At 41.6% G+C, this 21393-nt stretch overlaps 1 protein-coding gene across 1 annotated transcript; it reads left to right on the forward strand.

Moving 5' to 3' along the window:
• The first annotated feature begins 103 nt into the window (after positions 1-103).
• Positions 104-17760, forward strand: umodl1 (uromodulin-like 1). Its single transcript, XM_062406474.1, has 17 exons — positions 104-179; positions 438-680; positions 957-1115; positions 1611-1738; positions 2012-2198; positions 4332-4472; positions 6061-6246; positions 6849-7106; positions 10435-10547; positions 10649-10859; positions 11430-11567; positions 11644-13040; positions 13141-13280; positions 13460-13696; positions 15928-16084; positions 16368-16452; positions 16913-17760. Exons 1-17 carry the CDS (start codon positions 104-106, stop codon positions 17098-17100), a joined length of 4044 nt encoding a protein of 1347 aa, XP_062262458.1. The 3' UTR covers positions 17101-17760.
• The last annotated feature ends 3633 nt before the right edge of the window (positions 17761-21393 follow it).

Here is a 21393-nt window from a genome sequence, read left to right on the forward strand (position 1 = left end):
GTCTTTGAGTACACCCTGAACAGTTAGTTAGCGACATCTCAAAGAGAAACATGCACGTACAATGTGGTCGTTAAATATAGTTCTGAGATTCTGATCTGTGAAAATGAGTTGGACGTTCTCCATCTGGTTGGCGGCGGCTCTGATGGCTCTATGTAGAGGACAAGACATTGGCTATGAAGGTAGGCCTCTATGCAGAGGACAGATTAACATGTAACTAATGCATCATCATAAAATATTATGCTGTGTAACTATACTAGTAGTATGTATACATTTTGCTTTACCCATACAATTCATTTTTAACATATAGTTAGGCATGTGATGTAATACTTTCTGAATGAGTCAAAATCAAGGTGGAGTGTTAAAGAGATAAGATGTCGTTAGGCAGCCAGAGGCTAACTACTAAGGAAGTTAAATTGACAAAATAAACTTTATTCCAGGAAATAGTCTGTCTCCATCTGGCTACCATCTTTGTATTCACAACGAGACAAGGATTGTGAGTTACCTGGTGATGCACAAGGCTCCTTATACTGTGACAAACATTTGTGGCGGCTGGCTCCTCTGGAAGACATGTGAAGTGACTGTCTACAAGATGGTTCCTCAGACAGAACACAAGACAGTGACGGAGCTGGTCACCAAGTGCTGCGATGGCTACGTACAAGTCGGTCGTTACTGCGCCCTGCGTAAGTGTATCCAACACCATTTATCCATGTCTGCGTGTAAGGATGAGAGAAGAGCACTAATTGTTCTGTTTGCTCACAGATTTCAGTTGTTTTTGTGCTTGTAATATTTGATGATATAACATCATTTGATTTTGGGCTGTCAGACAAGCAATCACCGTGACCTTTGGGTGTGTGTTTCTGTGTGCGAGGCACCAGATGGAAGCACAGAAACTCCACTGCAGCAAATATCTCGCTGCTAATATATGGTCTGCAACCTGTCATTTCCTTTCAATGAAGCTGTAAACAGGACTGGAGAGCTCCTCGCCAAGCCAGGCTCATGTCCAACTGCAGATGGACTTTGTCCCATAGCAGAGGACTGTGTGTGGGACATGGACTGCCCAGGCTGGCAGAAATGCTGCCAGAGACTGGGTCTCTCTTTCTGCAGTCAACCTTCAAGTTAGTACACATTCGTAAAACTTTGTTATTCATTGTCAAAGTAAACCGCTTTGTATAGTTTCTCTTCTTCTCTTAAGGGGTCAGGTTTTACCCCAGTGGTTTTTAGCAATGCAGACAGTGTCAGACAGTATATCAGAGGTTTGCTGATTAATGGAATGTTAATGTCCATCATTTTATCTTAAAAACCAACACAAATTAATACCATTCATTGCTGCACACCAGCTACTGTACCTGGAAATGATGATGGTATTTTTCAAGGGCATAAAGGGAGAAGGATTTGTGTTTTTTTTGCAGCAACGACTGTAATTTCTTACTTCGTCAGCCTGGTTTATTTGCTGTAATGTTTGGGATGCAGTTTCTATATCTGGTTTTATTCCAAATTAAGTTTTTGATCATTTTACATAGAAAATACATCATCTCAAGTTCTTAATGGAAACTAAGTTTTTATGTTCAAACGTATTCTTATTCTTTGTGATCACTTTTAATAACTCTCAGGCTCAGCTAATCATTTTGTGAATGGAGGATACCGATGGAATGCAACAGTCACGGTGAAGACAGATCACCAGCAACTGTTGGCCCAGGATGAAGGACTTCTGAATCACACACGATTACTACATGCAATGGTAATACTACCTTGTATATGTTAAAACAAGCTCTGCCAAAAACTTTGTATGTATGATATCTGTGATGAGACTATATGCTATGAAGACCTCTTGCCAGTTATTACCACTACTAATGTCACAATACCTGGTCTAGTGATTCTGTTTATTGGGAGATTACACTATAGAACATATACCAAGGTTTCATCAGGGGTTAGGCTTTATCAGCCATATCAGGATAGGATTAATTTATACTCGTTGATAAATGACTTGTTTCTGTTTCTCTACCACTAATAGGTGACTGGAGCTTTGCAGCCTGATGAGGTTTCAGTCCGTTACCTCAGCTCATGGCCTGTGCATCCATACAGGACTGCAACGTCACTGCTGATCGTCTGCAGCTCCACTCTGTCACTTCACAATGTCACATCAAAGCTGCATCTGCTCCTGAAACACATACAAGAGGTGACATCTGTAACAGTGGAAGGTGAGATGGCTCGACTGTGTTTGTCTCTGTGAAGCTGCACAGGGCTTTTTTTTTTGTCCTTCAGAGAAATGACATTCTTGCCGAGTTGAGAATGATTCATTTTGCAGAGAACACAGTGTTCAGGAAGAAATGACTCAGTCACACCACAGTTTCCTTCTCCCACCACTTCTATTTGAGTGGCAGTCATCTGTGGGATGTTTCCTGCAGTAGCGGAAAACAACACAAGAGCAAGTGCAACACACAGACGCGCACACACCCGCACACACGCACACACACGCACACACACACACACACACACATGAAAGGACAACATATTAATCATGAATCTGGATCGGTCACACTTGTTATATTTGCACAAAACACAGTCACAAGCTCTCCATCACGCAGACACACAAACACACATGAAACTGCCTTCAAAAGGTTATCCTACAGGTGATTCCCAATCGACATACATTTTATTCAACCTTCTATGCCAAAATGATAATGTATCATTATTGTCGGTCAGTGAAGGAAGTTCACCTTGCTCATATTTACTTGAGCATGTATAATCGCAGTATAAATGTATTTCTCTCATGTTTCTGGCTTGTTGTTTATTGTCATAATAGTATGCATTATATTCAGTGTTAACATTACATCCTATAATTAGTACTCCTTATCCACACACAACTATAACTCTTCAGCATAAAGTTCCAAGTCTTAGGTTTGATTTTTAACACAAATTGCAAAAAGTTGATTGGACACCTGGACACTAAATATTTATTAGGCACCTGTAAACCACAGTCCTGTATTCACTGGAACTTTATGTATTGTGGTGCCTTATAATACTCTTGTTGCTATTACTATTATTATTATTATTATTATTATTATTATTATTATTATTATTATTATTATTATTATTATTATTATATTGTTTTAACTGCCCAGGAACGAAAGATAGCCAATAAGCTGCTCGCTTTTTTTTGCATATTGTCCCAGTAAAAATAACCAATTGAAAAAAGATACGTTTAGATAAGAAGATATGGAAGATAATCATTAAGCTTAGAAGTAAAAATCCATCAGAGAGATAGGTTCTGAGTTTGCCAAAGTTTTGTAATACTGAAGAGCCAGATGTGTAAAAATAGATATGGACAGACACGTGTCCTTGTCAATGATCAAGAGAAAAGTTCATGACCAGAACCTCAGAGGATTCACCACAAGATGCAAATCATGAACTGGTAGAATTCTATAGCAACGTCTTATGGCTGAAACTAAAATCAATCTTTATCAATATGATTGAAGGAGAAAACTGTGGAGAAAAATGGCAAAGTTCATGACCTAAAGCAAAATGATAATGAGCAGTCAAATCAACCAGAGCTTTATATTCACGTTAGCTGGGGTCCGATGTTATCTGAAGAAAGTTCAAATGTATTGTTCAACCTTTAAATATGGTTTCACATTCATCCAGATTTTAATGTCCTTTGTCTTTTAGTTGCAGTGAAATGAAAACAGTTTGTCAGATTCATTGTATTAATGACTTTTAAACCTGGATCACAGCAGTACCACATTGTTTTGTTCATTCAAGCATTTGAGCTTCTGACACTGAGCATGATGTCAGAGGAAAATTGCTGCCGTGTGAATATACGCTACACAAAGTGTCCCCTGATGTGTGTGGGTTGAAGACTTCAGGAAGTGATGACTGCGAGGGATTTTCCACATGTAGTGAGAATAGCTGTGTTTCTGTCAAGCCTCTAAACCCTGGGGTTACAGATCCCACACAGTTATACTTCTGAGACTTTATTTTTGGAAAAATCTCTGCAGTGCTGAATGAGAGACAGGCATGTCTGAGGGAGTTGCAACTGGAGAACAACGAGAAGAACTCCCACACACTGTCTCGTTTACTGCTGAAATATTAATCAGTTACCTGGATCAAGGTCAGATTAGCGGAAACGCTGTTACCAGTAAATATTTCAACAGCACGAGAGACAGTGAGAGTGTGTGGGAGTTCTTCTCATTGTTCTCAAACTCACAGGACTTAGCACTTTTATTTAGAACGAGGAAGAACAAAAAGGTGTTAATGTCTAAATGCCTATGATTTGTACTGTATGTATGTAACTGGAATTCCAGTCCACCCTCTTCATGTGTCTGTATTTGCAGATGTGGATGAGTGTGTGCAGTCTGCTCTCCATCAGTGCTCCCCTCAAGCACAGTGTAACAACACAGTGGGATCCTACCAGTGCACCTGTCACCAAGGATACATTGATGTTGAGCCTAGCAACCCTGGAGCCAATTGTACAGGTGAAACAGAGTGTGTGTGTGTGTGTGTGTGTATAACTCATGTTGTGGGAACCTAAATCCATTCACACAGTCACATTATAGAGACTCCTTTGCTCTGATTCAAGGAGACAGAAGTTCCAACATTGTAACTAATTACCTTTCAAGATAAAGACATATTATTAAGTTAAGTTTAAGTTCAGGTTTAAGTCTTTGGTAAGAGAAATTAAAGTATTTGTTATGCTTAAAGGTAGAGTGACTCTGTGTGAATGTTTTTTTGTCTGCGTATGCTAGCCCTGCAATACCCTTGAGACCTGTCGACCCACCTACCTCTCACAACATTTAAACTGGGATAGGCTCCGAGTCCCCTGACAACCCTCAAAGGATTAGCATGTAGATAATCGATGAATGGATGGATCGATGTGTGTGTGTGTCTGTGTGTGGAGAGATTAAAGAAAGGACAAGTTAGGGAAGTGTGAACATTTTGTGTAATTCTCACGTTCAAAGTGCAGTTTGAGATTAGATTTGATTTGAGTGGGCTAGGATAAGGGTGGGGTTTAGGCATGTAGCTGCAATGGTTAAGTTAAGGGTAGGGGACTATAAGAAATGTATTATATCGGTAAGTATCTTCACAAAGGGTATGTGATTCTTTATCATTCAGTATTTTCAGAAGTGTACATAGGTAACTGGACTTGCTGGTTGCTCTTGAAGATGTTTGCTTCTTGGATGAGAGGTGAAACAAGCAAGTCCAGAAATACAAGTTCAGCGGCCTACACATTTCTAGCTCCTGAATATACAAGCATGTGTGTGTTGACAATATATATTTACCATTCCTCTGTTAGTGGCGGAACGTGGGTGGGTGGAGCGATTAGCACCTTTGCCTTTCTGTGAGGAGATTGCACATTCTCCCCATGTTTGTGTGGCTTTTCTCCAGATAACCTGCCTTCCTCCTGCAGTCCAGTTAAATGAATTGGAGAATGATCGGTGGTCTATGGTTGTGTTCGACTCATCCTATACCCCCAACTCACCATTTATCGACATATATGTGGTACTATAAGGCTATATAGTGAGCTCATTTAGTAATACTACTTTAGCTAAAAGGTCTCTTATTGCTGCCTCCTCCCTTGTTTCTCTGCCATTTTCTGTCCTCTCATCGCCGTGAGCACAATGCATGATGGTATATATCGCTCAGTGAGTAACCATTGGCTTTACAATACTCTTCACGATGCACTTTGGGAAACAATGAGTCCACTATATAGGGTAGGAAAAATGTCCCTCAACATTCGGACAGCACAACACAATGGCTCACTATTTGTTGGATTAGTGAGAGGACACAGCCTACCTTTGTTTGTGCTGTGATGGGCTGGTGACCTGTCCAGGGAGCATCCCTTATCCTCCTCAATCTCAGCTCAGTTTGTCTCCAGCCCACTTGCGACCCTCAAAAGGAGAAGCGGTATAGATGGATGGATTTACCTGTTGGTTTTTGGCAGTAAGTTGATCTGCAGTGGCAAGTTTGAAATCAGCAATAATAATACACCTTTTATTTTAAAACTATGATGTATGGATCCAAGGAACATTTCTTATCATTGATCTCTGTGCTTTGCTCCTATAGCTGGTGATGGTGTGTGGACCAGCACAGAGACCCCGCTGACCCACCTTCCACCCATGACCACAACCTACACTCCAGCCCCCAACACCACACAGGATCCTCTAGGTAGCAGCACCACTGTTAGCTACAACTCCTCTGAGATCAGCATGACCACAACTGAGGAGTTACCACTGCCGACAACCACATGCTGTAAGAAATATTTATTTGTCTTCGTCAAGGTTGTGTCGACCTCTAAATTCATGTTTTATGAGACAGAGTAGGAATTGTTGTTTCCAAATGTAAAAACTTCCCCTAATGTCTCTCATTCTGTCTTTCAATCAATATTTGTCGTCTAGTTGATTTAAGTATAGCCTAATTATAGCCTTATATTTACTACACAGACCGGGGCGGGTCCAGGAGTGGGGTCAACTGGCCCCAGCTAAAATCTTATTGGCTTTTTTGAAGTAAACAATGTGGTTGAACAAGGATGAAAACATTTTGATATGTGCTTTGCTAAAAGCTATAGCAACAGTAAACAGGGGATATCTTAAATATGCACCACAATGTATTAGGAGTGGTTGGATGTATAATTGGGCTTTCTGTGGACATTGTGTCCACTTTGTGACCCCTGACCCAAGATCCGCCACTGCACACATGCATGGCAATAGTATAACATCATTTCACTTAAATCTGCATGCAAGTACACCAGCATATCTCCCAATAAATGTCAAACTTATTAGCTCCAATGAATAAAACATAAACCTGTTGACTGCCCCTATCTCTCCCCTCCTACCCACCCCACCACCTTTCAGCTCCTCCCAGCATCACCACCTTAACGTTGTTTAACGTTACTGGAACCTCCCTCTGTGTGTTCTGGTCCAGCCAGTTTCAGACAAACCAGACCTACCGGGTTGTTCTGAGGAAGGGGTCAGAGGTCATTCACCCTTTAGAAACTCATCAGACCATGATGGAGGTGAGGGGACTGCAGCCTGGGGGGCTCTACAACATCACTGTCACTCCTAGGGCATGCGGAAGAGAAGGGGTCTCCCAACATGTATTGGCCAAGACAGGTAAGAACTGGTTGTTCCAGTGGCTTCGACCTTCCAATGTCTTTATTTACTAAATAGGCTACATTGTGTCATGAATTCAAAACTTACAGCAAGTTATTGTTAATATAGATATTATTATATTAGTTATGGTAAATTTCAAACTCAAACAAATCCTATTCACCAATTCACACAGACATTAATCCGAGTTCTACTGTATGTTGTGCTTTACTATCACACGGGATTAATAAAGTATCCATCCATCTATCTATCTATATATCTATCTATCTACATTCACACTCTGACAGAGTAGCCCAAGAATATTTGACAAGCAGAATGAAGGAGCTGGGGATTGAGTCAACAACTTTGAGTCAACAAAGTTGGTGAATGATCTGCTCTACCTCCTTACATTACATTACATTACATTTCATTTAGCTGACGCTTTTATCCAAAGCGACTTACAATAGGTGCATTCAAACCCGAGGGTACATACCAAGGACGACAAGAATCAAGAAAATACAATTTCTTCAAATAAAGCAAAACTACAAAGTGCTATAAGTAAGTGCCATTTAAGTGCTAGTAAAGTGTTAGTTTCAAAAAGTTGTTAGTTTTTTTTTTTTTTTTTTTCATTCAAGGTAACGTCGGAGGAGGTATGTTTTTAGTTTTCGGCGGAAGATGTATAAACTTTCTGATGTCCGGATGTCAATGGGGAGCTCATTCCACCATTTAGGAGCCAGGACGGAAAACAGTCGTGTTTTTGATGATTGTTTAGCTCGCAGTGAGGGAGCAACGAGCTGATTGGCCGAAGCAGAGCGGAGTGAACGGGGTGGGGTGTAACGTTTGACCATGTCCTGGATGTAGACTGGACCGGATCCGTTCACAGCATGGTACGCAAGTACTAGTGTTTTGAACCGGATGCGAGCAGCCACTGGTAACCAGTGAAGGGAGCGGAGGAGAGGAGTAGTGTGAGTGAATTTAGGTTGGTTAAAAACCAGTCGAGCTGCTGCATTCTGGATGAGCTGCAAAGGTCGGATGGCAGTAGCAGGTAGACCTGCCAGGAGCGAGTTACAGTAATCTAGACGTGAGATGATCAAAGCCTGGACCAGAACCTGCACCGCCTTCTGAGTGAGAAGGGGGCGTATTCTCCTGATGTTGTACAGCATGAATCTACAGGACCGTGTTGTTGCAGAAATGTTGGCAGTAAGGGAGAGTTGGCTGTCGAGTGTTACGCCCAGGTTCCTAGCCGTCGGAGTGGGGGTTAACACAGAGTTGTCAAAGTTAATAGTCAGGTCGTGGATGGGAGAGTCTTTCCCTGGAAGGAAAAGAAGTTCAGTTTTGTCAAGGTTAATCTTCAGGTGGTGTTGAGACATCCACTGAGAGATGTCGGTCAGACAGGCAGTGATTCGTGCTGCTACCTGTGTTTCTGATCGGGGAAAAGACAGGATTAGTTGGGTGTCATCAGCATAGCTATGGTAGGAAAAGCCATGTGAGTGAATGACAGAGCCGAGGGAGTTGGTGTACAAAGAGAAGAGGAGAGGACCTAGGACAGAACCTTGAGGGACCCCAGTAGTGAGGGAACAAGGTTCAGACACAGAACCTCTCCAAGTTACCCTATAAGTGCGTTCATTGAGGTAGGAAGAGAGCAGGGAGAGAGCAGAGCCTGAGACACCGCGGTCCTGAAGGGAGGAAATAAGGATCTGGTGGTTCACTGTGTCGAATGCAGCAGAGAGGTCTAGAAGGATGAGGACAGAGGAGAGAGAGGCTGCTCTAGCAGTGTGAAGCTGCTGAGAGACAGCAAGGAGGGCAGTCTCAGTTGAGTGACCTGCCTTGAAACCAGACTGGTGAGGGTCAAGAAGATTATTGTGGTTAAGATAGGAGGAAAGTTGATTAAAGATAGCACGCTCAAGAATTTTGGAAACAAAGGGAAGGAGAGAGACAGGTCTGTAGTTATTTACTTCAGACGGGTCCAGGGTGGGTTTCTTCAGGAGAGGATTTACTCTTGCCTCCTTCAGAGAATTAGGAAAACAGCCAGTTGACAGGGAAGTGTTGATTAGATGGGTAAGAAAAGGAAGAAGGTCAGGGGCAATAGACTGGAGAATGTGAGAAGGGATGGGGTCAAGGGGGCAGGTGGTCGGGCGGGCGGAGGTTACCAAGGTCAGAACTTGATTGGGAGACAGGGGGGTGAAAGAGGAGAGCGAAGGGGACGAAGATGAAGTTGTTGGAAGTGTGGTTATAGAAGGAGGATCAGAAAATGAAGAGCGTATGTCATCTATCTTTTTGGTAAAGTAGTTGACAAAGTGGCTTGGTAGAAGAGAGGAAGGAGGAGGGGGACTGGGAGGGTTGAGGAGGTTGGAAAAGATGGAGAAGAGTTTTTTGGGATTAGAAAATGAGGCTTGAATTGCAGTTTGGTAAAAAGTGCTTTTGGCTGTGGAAATGGAGGCAGAAAAAGAGGAGAGAAGAGACTGATAAGATAGCAGGTCCTCCAGGTGTTTAGATTTCCGCCATTTCCTTTCTGATGATCGCATAGTGGCTCTGACGGCACGTACCGAGTCAGACAACCACGGAGCTGGGAGGGACTTGCGGACCTGTCGTGACGTAAGAGGACAGAGAGAGTCAAGAGAGGAGGACAGAGTAGAAAGGAGAATGTCAGTGGCAGAGTTAGGATGCATGAGTGAGAAAGAGTCAGTGGAAGGGAGGGCTGATAGAACAGAGGAGGCTAGAGAGGAAGGAGAGAGGGAACGAATGTTGCGACGGACAGGTACCGACTCTGTTGATGTGTTAAGGTTGTCAGTTCGAGATAATGGGAGAGAATAAGAGATAAAGAAGTGGTCGGAGACATGAAGTGGGGTTACAGTGAGGTTAGATGTTGAGCAGTTTCTGGTGAAAATATAGTCCAGGTGGTTACCAGCTTTGTGAGTAGGCGGGGAAGGACTGAGTGAGAGAGCGAAAGAAGACAGTAAAAGTAAAAGGTCAGATGACTTGTCTGTCTGGATGTTAAAGTCACCCAGAAGGATAAGTCACAGCTGTAATATAAAAGAACAGCTGTTTAGTTGCTACTGTAGAGTGAATATTTTAGATCATTTAAGTAAATTTTTCCTATTTTAGTAGTATGTTTTTTTAACAGAAGGACGATTTCCCTCAGCATCAGGAGAAGACACTGACTTTTAATTTCCTTTCCAAATGAAAGGATGCAGTCACAGATTCTTACCCCGAGGGGATGGAGACGCAAAGTGATAAATTACTAATGTGTGATGAAGGAAACCTTATTTAACCAACAGGCCCAAGGCTGGTGAGACAGCTGACATTTAGTTGTGGGAATTTTAACTGTACAAAGTAAGGCTTTTCTTTGTAGATGCTCAGACTCTTGACGCCACAACTCGCCTCACCAACATCAACTTCACTGATGACCTGCACAACTCCAGCAGCCAGGCCTACAAAAACCTCACTGCCAGTATCATAGAGGAGGTGGGTGCATTACAAGGCTCATCTAATGATGGAATGTAAGTTTTTGAGTAGAATTTCTCACGGTTTAATCATGAAAATTTTGGCTAATTTTATTGTAACAGATCTACCAGTCTCTGTCTGAGGAAATGAAGCTCTTGGTGAGGATTGAGATCAGGAGCTTTTCAGCGGGCAGTGTGGTGGTCAACTTCACCCTCACCCTCATCCTCACCCCAAGCCAAAGCCAAGACATCAATAATGTGTCCCTGGCTCTGCTGAACTCCTTGATGAACAGCTCCAAATACACTGTGGATAGAAACAGCACAAGCATAACTGGTACGTCTTTTTACTCGCTGTTCTAAAAAATGTATATTTGATTGGGTTGAGAATGACCTTAATGCAATTCAAAATTTTGATGACTATGGTCACTGGTCATAGGATACATTGGAACATTCTTTATGAAAGAGATATCAGTCAAATGTATTGATGATGCAGCCTTGTGCAGATCGATTCTCTTAGCATGATGATTGTGCTTATGAATTGTCTTTCACAACTTTCCTTGACCTCACAACATTTTTAATCAAGGTCAAGGAAATGTGTTGAAGAAAGGACACTCTTCTGACTATTCAACTGTAGCCTAAGTTTGATTTTACACCTCAGTATTTTAGATGAGTTGCTCCACATTAGTTATACGCATCTCTAAGTATGGAAAACACCTTAATGATGTCATCGTGGTCATCCTGTTAAGGACTTCAAGACCTGGATCTTATGGGGCAGTAGTTAAAAAGACTTAGGCATTTGCCAGGTCCTGGGGGTTTACCAAATCATGTCATTGAGTTGCAGTTACATTTTACAAGTCTAAAAAACAACATCCAAGTTATTGATCCAAGATCATTTGTTTTGTAGATTTTAATGAATGTGAATCAGGGGAAAACGACTGTTCCCAATGGGCTTCATGTAAGAACACCAATGGCTCTTACACGTGTGTTTGCAAGGAAGCGTATACAGACAACAACCCAGACAGGCCTGGGCGAGCCTGTAAAGGTATGAATTGATTTTATACAGATCTAGTGAAGAGAATATCTTTGTGTTTTGTAACGCATTATCTTGTCTTGTGCAGCAAATGCTTCCTCGGAGACAATCACACCATCACCAATACCTACAATATTCTCTACAGCTGGCACAACCCCCCTATCTCTAACGACGGCCTCAACCAGGGATCCAGCTTTAACCACAGTAACAACCACTCCAAACATAACCACTGTTATTATATCAACAAGTGAAATGGTTTCTAGTACAGCCACACCCACCACAGCGGGCTCAACCACCTCTACAGTCATAACTGTCGCCACTCTAGCTGCCACTACTCCTGCAATGACAACCACTACTAACCCAGCAACAACAACCACTGCTGCACCAACGACCACTACTGCTCCAGTAGCTACTGCTACAGCCGCAACAACCACAGATAGTGCCCCAATAACCATAACTACTTCCCCAATAACCATGAGTACTGCCCCAACAACCATGACCACTGGCCCAACAGCTATGGCTACAGCTGCGACAACAACCACTACTGCCCCAACAACCACTACTAATGCCACAACAGTCATCACTACAAACTCAACAGCCACAAATAGTCCCCCAATAACCATCACTACTGCCCCAACAACCATCACTACTGACCTTTCTACCCCAGCAACCATCACTACTGCCCCAACAACCACTACTGCCCCAACAACCACTACTACTGCCACAACAGTCATCACTACAAACTCAACAACCACAAATAGTCCCCCAATAACCATCACTACTGCCCCAACAACCATCACTACTGCCCTTTCTGCCCCAGCAACCATCACTACTGCCCCAACAACCATCACTACTGCCCCAACAACCACTACTGCCACAACAGTCATCACTACAAACTCAACAACCACAAATAGTCCCCCAATAACCATCACTACTGCCCCAACAACCATCACTACTGCCCTTTCTGCCCCAGCAACCATCACTACTCCCCCAACAACCATCACTACTGCCACAACAACCACTACTGCCACAACAGTCATCACTACAAACTCAACAACCACAAATAGTCCCCCAATAAACATGACTATTGCCCCAACAACCATCACTACTGCCCCAATTACCATGACTACTGCCCCAACAACCATCACTAATGCCCCAACAACCATAAATACACCCCCAACAAACATCAATACTACAAACACATCCATAACTTCTACTCCTGCACCCACTGTTACCAACACAACTGCTGCCGCTGCTACAACCACTGCTTTGGCCCAGAGAACCCATTCTGTGCAAGGGGCCATCTCAGTGCAGTGCAGGGTCACTTCCATCACCGTAACAGTTGCCAGAGAATTTCTTCTGACCACCCAAATCAATGAGAGCGCCCTGTACTTGGGCTCGCGGGAATGCGGCGTCAACGGAGGCAATGCCACCCATGCCCAGCTGACCGTGGCCTGGAATGAGTGCGCCACTATACTTACACATGTGGGTTTTTCTTTTCTGATGCATTTGCTCTTGCTCTTTCTTTGACTCTACAATTCAATTGCATTCAACCCACTCTGCCTCCACCCTTTGTTGTTTTTAGAATGAAACTCACTACACAGTGTCTGTGACCCTGTTCAACTCCATGGATCCAAACATCTCACCCAGAGTTCAGCTGGAGATTCCCATCATGTGTCCCTACATGAACAGCATGCTTATCTCTGCTGACTTTGGCTCTATGGGGTATGTTTAACATGCTGTCTGTCTGTTATGTTTTTAAAGGAATGAGGGACTCAATTGGCAGAGCACTGGAGAAAAGATAATAGTATAGTAAAAATAAGATTTTATGTGTCAACAATCAAAATATGCAAGCGTTATACTCAATGTATAGCTGAACATATGTTGTTCTCACCAATCTACAGGTATGAAATTATCAACGATATCATTATGGGCCTGGGGTCGTTCCAAGTGATGGTACGGTTGATGAATGGGACAGTCCCTCTGCCCCACAACTACAGCTTGTCGTCTGAAGACTCGGTGGTGGTGGAGGTCAGCCTGAACACCTCCTCAGAGCAGATTAAAGTAGTCATCAACAAGTGCTGGGCTACTCCCACCCTGAATCCTGCAGATACCCAAAGCTACCCCTTCATCGAGAACAGGTCTGTTTCCACCTCCAGCACATGTCCCTGCCACTGTCGCTATAAGGCCAACAGTTTCACTTAGATTAACAGTTTATATTATTTTATTAAATATATGAATGGAGCTGAACCTAAATATGGTCAGCTAGTGGGGCCCAGGGTCAAATCTAAATGATCAGCACAGTGCTGGAACCAATTGCCCAATGGTACTCGGATACATTTTTTAAATTAAATTGAATTATCTTGCATATTTTTTTCTACTTTATTTATATTTTTCCAATACTTTAACATAACTCCAACCTTTTAAATTTAAAGGAATCATTTTTTATTTATTCTCTACCTCTTTTATCCTTCTCTTTGTATATCCTCTTTTTAACGTCCCTGTACACCACCTATAAACTACATATGAAATGTGCTTTATAAATAAAACTACCATGCCTATAATAACTACAAATTATTTAACAAATACTATGCCTATTACAACTACTACTTAACAATTGTATTGTTATTTTCTTTAAAATATTTTATTTTTTTCGGCTTAAGGCTTGACTTCTTAAATTTTTTATTTTTAGATCATAATTTATTTAATTTGGTCATAGGAATAACAAATCAGAGAATACAATTATAATCACAAGAACTTTCAAATTAATATTAAAATAAATAAACCCACTGCTACGATTGTCTCTTATGACATTTCCTCATTTTAGTCAGTGTGAGGCTCCCTTCATGCTTTTCAAAATTAAATACCAATGGAACTGGTGCCCAGATTCCATGACAACGCTAATTGCTAAGTGGTCAATGAGACCTAAAAATACCTTCACAGGCTAAAAAAAGGTTAAGAACATGTTCTCGGCTTCATGATGCTGTAATCTGCTATATAAAATCTGTGATGTTATATGAAGACTCCCCCATGTTCTAATCATGATGAGTCAAACACAAAATTCAGTATTCAAGCTCAGAAAACCCCCACAGAATACTATGTCTGTTCCTTTTTGTCTTAAAGGGCACATATTATGCCCATTTTACCACAGTTGATATGGTTCCTTGGGGTCTTAATGAAATATCTGTAACATATTTTGGTCAAAATACCACAAAGATAATTTACACAGCACCCTTTTTACCCTGTCTAAATCAGCCCTCCTCAGATTGACCTGTTTTGAGTGCCCCGCCCCCCAACTTTTCCAGAGTTTTCGGGACGGTAGACATGCCAGATACCCAAATTAACATGTAGAAGCACTACAAAAGTGGAATTTTCATAATATGTGCCCTTTAAAGGTGTAGCTTGACATTTTGGGAAACACGCTTATTTACTTTGTTTTGCCAAGTCAGTAAATTGATACAACTTTCTAATATGTCTGTAGAATGTAAAGCCACAGATGCTGCCTGTAGCTGCTGCTGCTTTATATTTAAAACTGCAGCTCAGCCTGAAGAGTGGCAGCGGATCTTACCTGACTCATCTGAAAGTCAAGAAATCTGTTTACCAGCATGTCTAAACATCTGTAATTAACACATAATATCATGTTTGTTTTCTCCTTACAGACAATATTCTTTTGTCATTATTTACACTGCCTTTGTATGGACTATACAAACAAGATAATAACATATTAGGTGCTGAGCTGTAGACATGCATGCAGGTAGAAGAATGTTGTCACTTTAAACAGCCATTTACCCCTTGTTAACAGTTTTTATGCCAAGCTAAGCTAACAACGTCCTGTCTGTGGCTTCTTATTTAAGAAAGCACACATTAGACAGGCATCTACCCCCTGGTCTTCTGTTGCTTTAAACTTGAAGGGTTGCAAATGTATATACACATTAAAAAAATGCTCCACCCGGTCACTCTCCAATTGAAGTGCTAGTTTTGATAATTCAAATAAAAGAACAGAAGTCATCTACACATACCGGTAGGCAGATATATATATATACCAGTAAATAAAATATGAATATAGATTTAGGATGACTGGATTACAAGCATACAGTTTAGATAGCAAACCATGAGGAAACAAAAAAAGAGGAAAACAAAACCTTTGAGATAGCAAAGCATTTATTAGCACAGATCAATGAAGGAATGGAGGGAGGATCCTTTTCAAATAACTTTATACAAAATAGCAGTTTGCAATTGATTTCAATGCAAATCTCAAAAACCGTGTCGTGACAACAATAAATCCACAGTTAGACACCATTTCTACCAGCATCAGATGCAGTCACACAATAAAGACACTTCTGTTTCATCTCTGACATTCTTCTCTCCACAGCTGCTCCCTTAACACGTACACCAACGTGTTGATGAATGGGAACTACAGCACATCTCGAGTGTCTGTGCAGATTTTCTCCTTTGTCAAACTGGACGTGATCTATCTGCACTGCCAGGTCTACATCTGTGTCCAGATTGGATCAGACACCTGTGTGCCTGTGAGTACATCCTATATAACAACTGTAAAGGCACTATCTATGTATCTATATATCTATCTATCTATGTATCTATCTATCTATCTATCTATGTATCTATCTATCTATCTATCTATCTATCTATCTATCTATCTATCTATCTATCTATCTATCTATCTATCTATCTCACTATCTATCTATCTATCTATCTATCTATCTATCTATCTATCTGTCTTATTTATGCATCTCTTTGAATGTTGAGGATTAGATGAAGAGCAGAGAAGGATTCTCTTGTGTTTTCTTGCAGGACTGTGTGCATAGAACATCTCGATCTATGAACAGACTGGGAACATCTCACGGTTCCACTGGACCTCTACAAAGACTTTTTGATTGTGAGTGTTTTAAAAGAGAATGACCTAGTTTACAATTCAAAATGTTACTCTTCTATTATGACGGGTGAGTCTGTTAAAAAGAGGACTCCACCCGAAGTAACAGTGACCCTCTCAGCTCCTGCTCTGCCTCTGACGAGCTGAATTGTTATCAAAGCCTTCAAATGAATGACGACTGGGATGCTGCTCTCTCTAGAATCAGTCTGGAAGGGAGGAAAGTTCAAGTAGCTTGACGGAAATTATACAACGTCAAAAGCCAGGTTGATAAAAATAAATTTGCATTTTACTCTCATAATGGACTCATGAGATGATTTTATTAAAAAGCATGCTCAGCGATAGTTTGGTTTAATAACTAATCAAAACGACAGTATTTATATAAGGGTTTTGACCTTTCAAAGCCATTAATCTCTTGACTCTGTATTGATTGATTCTTAACACTCTTATCTTCCTCATGTTCTTTCAGACAACTTGGACGAGAAGTTTGACACTGTTCATATTATCGGCTTCTCCTGTCTCGGAGTCGGCCTGTTCCTCTTCTTCATCCTAGGCTTCGTCTGCCTTTTCTACTACCAGAGGAACCGCATCGGACACTACAACTTCAGTGTCAAACCCAAGCCGGAGAACTTCACCTACCTTGTCTTCAACACCTAAGGGTGCAGCAGCGGATGCAGCAGCAAGTGCAGCACCCCCCACAACCAAAGTCACAGAACTGGGAACCAACTTTAAACACACTCTATTTCTGATTTGTCGCCACTAGATGGCACTGTTCTGGAATTTTCACATTAGTTCTGATTAAAATATTGCAAATCTCTGCACATGGAAAAATAAATGAAGTACAGATGATGTTGTTATTTACCTGCCCACTTTATATATATATACATTGTAGTTGTTGTTAGTTTTACACTGAAATGTCAAATATATAGATGAATGTTTTAAACCAAAAATATAAAATATATTTGTTACATATTTAAAAAATGCAAAGCTTTAGAAGCAACAGATGTGATAATGGAGTTACAATCTAAGAAGGGAAAACAGGCAGACAATGTAATGACTATATTTATATATATATGTGACTATATATAACTACTACACATTTACAGTTCGTATAAATTATCATATTCATGTAGTCCAATATCCTTACACTGTGTTCAATAATGTTCATGCACTTTTCCTTTTAGCTGCTGTTTTTTGTTTTTACCATTACACGTTCAGTGAACTGTTTGTAACACATCTGAAATATTCATTGCGTGCTGCACCAGACAGACGGTACTTGTGCTGTGACAATAAACCTGTTCTGTATGAACGCCGACACTTGGTGGTGCTGCTGGTTCACTTCTTCAGCTTTAATAATCAATGCAAAATGGCTTCCATGATTCACAGAGACACGTTTACAGTGTGTACATGAGACAGCAGGAGGAACCGGTGTAAGAAGAAGTTTAGATCAGAGCCAGGGTTTGATGTCAATGCATACATGTATGTTTTGGTTGAGATTCAAGGGAACATAGGTTTAGAAGTCAATCTCCTGTATGTCTTTCCTAGTTTAAGCTAAGGACCCCCCCCCCCCCCCAATTCCCACAATGCCACGTTGTTGACTACAGAGTCATAGATGCAGCTCCCGGATCGACGTGGAGGGGGGGGGGGGGGGGGGGGGGGGGGGGGGTGAATACTAAACAGCAGAGGCTTTCACTTTTGAGAGGGGGTCCCTGGAGACCGCTTGCAAAGGACAGCTTTCAGCCGTCTGGAGCGCTGCGCACGCCCCCCCCCCCCCCCATAATTAACCCATTCGGCTCCTCTGTCAGATGCCTGGCACCTTGTCTCTATGGCAACAGCCCCAGTGTAGGGATGGAAGGAATAATGGATGGAAGGAGGAAGGGAGGGAGGGCATCAGCGATCAAAGTGGAGGGAAAGAGCGGGGAACCATTTCAGTTCAAACGCTTGAAATCTGCAGAGAAGTGATGTTGTTATAGAAGCAAAACGAGTTCTGTGTTCAGACTTTGTGAATCAAATTTCCTTCTACCTACTCATGCTTTGCTGATAGTCTACAGTGGATGTCTTTAGTTTTGGATCATTTATAGCTCCACAAACACGTGCACACACACAGTGGCCACAGTGAACAACAACCCCTCTTGTTCAAAACAATCTGGCGTCTGGGGAGTGATTCTGAATTCACAAATCAGCCCCTGGGGATCTGCAGGGTGCCCGGGAGGAAAAATTAGCTTTGAGACACGTCCATATTCTGGAAAGCAGCAGAGTCACGTCCCCTCATGGCTGCAGCATGATGTATGGGTCCACAGGTCTTCCTCTTACCTCCCCCTCTTCCTCGCATCCGTCTCCCTTCATCCAGGTCACAGGGTGTCTCTGAGACACTGTCATACATTATGGTTTACAGTCTGTGTGTGTGTGTGTGTGTGTGTGTGTATGTATATGTGTGTGTGTGTGTGTGTGTGTGTGTGTGCAGGGATCTCCAAAGGCTTTCACTCACACAGGTCATGACTAATTAAACACCCTTACTGTGTTTTTACAGAGCGGCTCAGGACCTTCCTCCAGCTCCCTTCAGCAGTGGAACGGATTATAATCCTCAGATATGAGCGGTGTAATTTAACCATTCACACACCACCCTGCTCACCTGCTGTGTGACTTATGCTTGTCAATCAATTTCAATGGTGGAACTGAATACATTTACTCAACTACCGACCTGGACAATCAAAATCTGGGACTGTTTTTATTTTCAATTTGTGATTAAACTAAAAGATATTTCACTGGCCCCACTTCTTCCTGGAGAATTGTGCAAATCCTTGGCAGAGTACAGACAGTTATTTAGTTAGTTGTGTGGGGTTTCTGAAGAATCAATGATATTTTTTGTGAAATTTCAAAGGCAAAAGAAAAATCATCATGGCTGAAATCATTTAGGCCACACATCAATTCATTTGTTATTACCAACTAGATAATTGTCCTACCTTGGTCCAACAATTCTTCTTTTTAAGTGAATTTTTTCATATGCATAAAAAAACTGTTACCCACTGTTACCCACTCACGTGCAAATCTAAATGCCATTTGCTGCATACATAAATAACAAAATGTAAATCCTTGAAGTGGACGCTGTCACTTTGTGGTTGTACAGGAGGACGTGTTGTTTCTCCTTTCCTCACCCCATCGGTCACAGAGTAGTTTACTACAGGTAATAAATCAAAATTAGCAATCACCTCCTTTTCTACCACTTTACCATCCATTCCTAAACCCCAGATAAATTAACAATCACATGATCAGTTGGCACCTGAGTAGCTATTCTATACAAGTAGTGGATATGTATTGCTCTTGAAATTACTCTGTGTAAAAATGAAAGAAAATAAAAGAATCTCTCTGCATGTAGGGTACCACAGTCCTCACAAAGAACTCCTGCCCCTCTACCCCTTGTAATGGGTTTGCCTTCATGTCATTAAACAGAACTGTGTCAGTAGACCTCGTGGTACAGACGTTCCCTCTGGAGCCGAGGAGGAGCACAAACACTGTAACCCAACAGTAGTTATGGTGGGGAGCTCTCTCAGCCCAGTCCTGAGTTTTGAATAATTTGCGATGATGGCTGACTCGCTGATTTAGACTGACAGTGTGACAGAGTGTCAACCCCCCCCCCCCACCCCCCACTCGTTCAAGACAATTGTCTGAAAGTGCACGATTACACAAATCCCAGAAATGTTCAGCACCAGAGTGTGTTTTGCCGAGACGTCCCTGAAAGAGGGGGCTCATGCAGCTTTATGTTGTGTGTACTGTGTGTGTGTGTGTGTGTGTGTGTGTGAATGTGAGAGATTGTGAGCAGTTATTTATAGTTCCATTTACTGTTGGCTATAAAGCACACAGCAGCATTGAGAGGGGAGCAGCTTAATGAGGAGTAAAATGAACAGCGACAAGGAATCAGCTTCTCTACACTGAAGCCTCTAACCAGCTGTTTGATTGCGGTCCTCTCTCTCCCTGCTGACCTGTTTCTTCATCCCTCGTTCGCCCTTATATCCTGGCATATAAGACAATGAAATATGAGAACGTTCAATAACAAAGCATCTAAGAAGGTTCCCAATAATTCCTTCAGGTAATCTATGGTTTCTTTTTGTTGCTGATAAAAAGTGCAAGGTAAGAGGTTCAGTTGTAGGTTTTCAGCAGAAGTGACACGCGTGGTGAGCTGTGTCTCAATTCAGTCACTGAAATGACAGACTAACACACACACACACGCATGCACGCACGCACGCACACTCACACTTCTTGCCCAGACTGTGTTGAAAGATTCAGGGCATTGTCTAGTCTGCCAGACATTTCGTTTTGAGATATCAGTTTGCTATCTGATATAAAAGGTCTGAGCCAAAGTTCACAATCTTATCATTAGCAAACCTGATCCAAAACCAAGAAATAACACGTGCATTCATAAGAGAATATATAAGGACAAACACAAACACACACACACTCCCACTGAACCAGTGGTTTACAGAATTAAAAATTTCTTCAAAAAACACAAACATTTCTTTGAAAAACTGCCAAATCATCAGCCACTAGTTCCTCAAGATGGAGTCCATTCTCTGTGTACCTGGACTGTCCACACTTGTATATGTCACATACTGAATCACGAGTCTAAACTGCTGTGATGTCACAAAATCCAGGTGAGGAATATTCACTAGAAAATATTTAATAACCTCAACTTTACATGTTGCCTTTTTTTGTTAATCAAAAAAGTTTGAAGTTGAAGTAAGGTGTAATACATAAGACTGTACCTGTGTTATTTGTTATAGTTATTTAACAAATAAGTTGTTATTTTCCCTTATGCATTGAAACTTTACATTATAATCAAATGTATGGTTCCTCTGTCTGTGCAACACACTGAACTCCTTCATCACTTCACACTGCTTCAACCCACTGTTTGAAAATGACTGACCATAAAACACAAAGTAAAATACAGCATGG

This window comes from Platichthys flesus, chromosome 15 (genome assembly GCF_949316205.1).
Source record: "Platichthys flesus chromosome 15, fPlaFle2.1, whole genome shotgun sequence".
NCBI lineage: Eukaryota > Metazoa > Chordata > Actinopteri > Pleuronectiformes > Pleuronectidae > Platichthys > Platichthys flesus.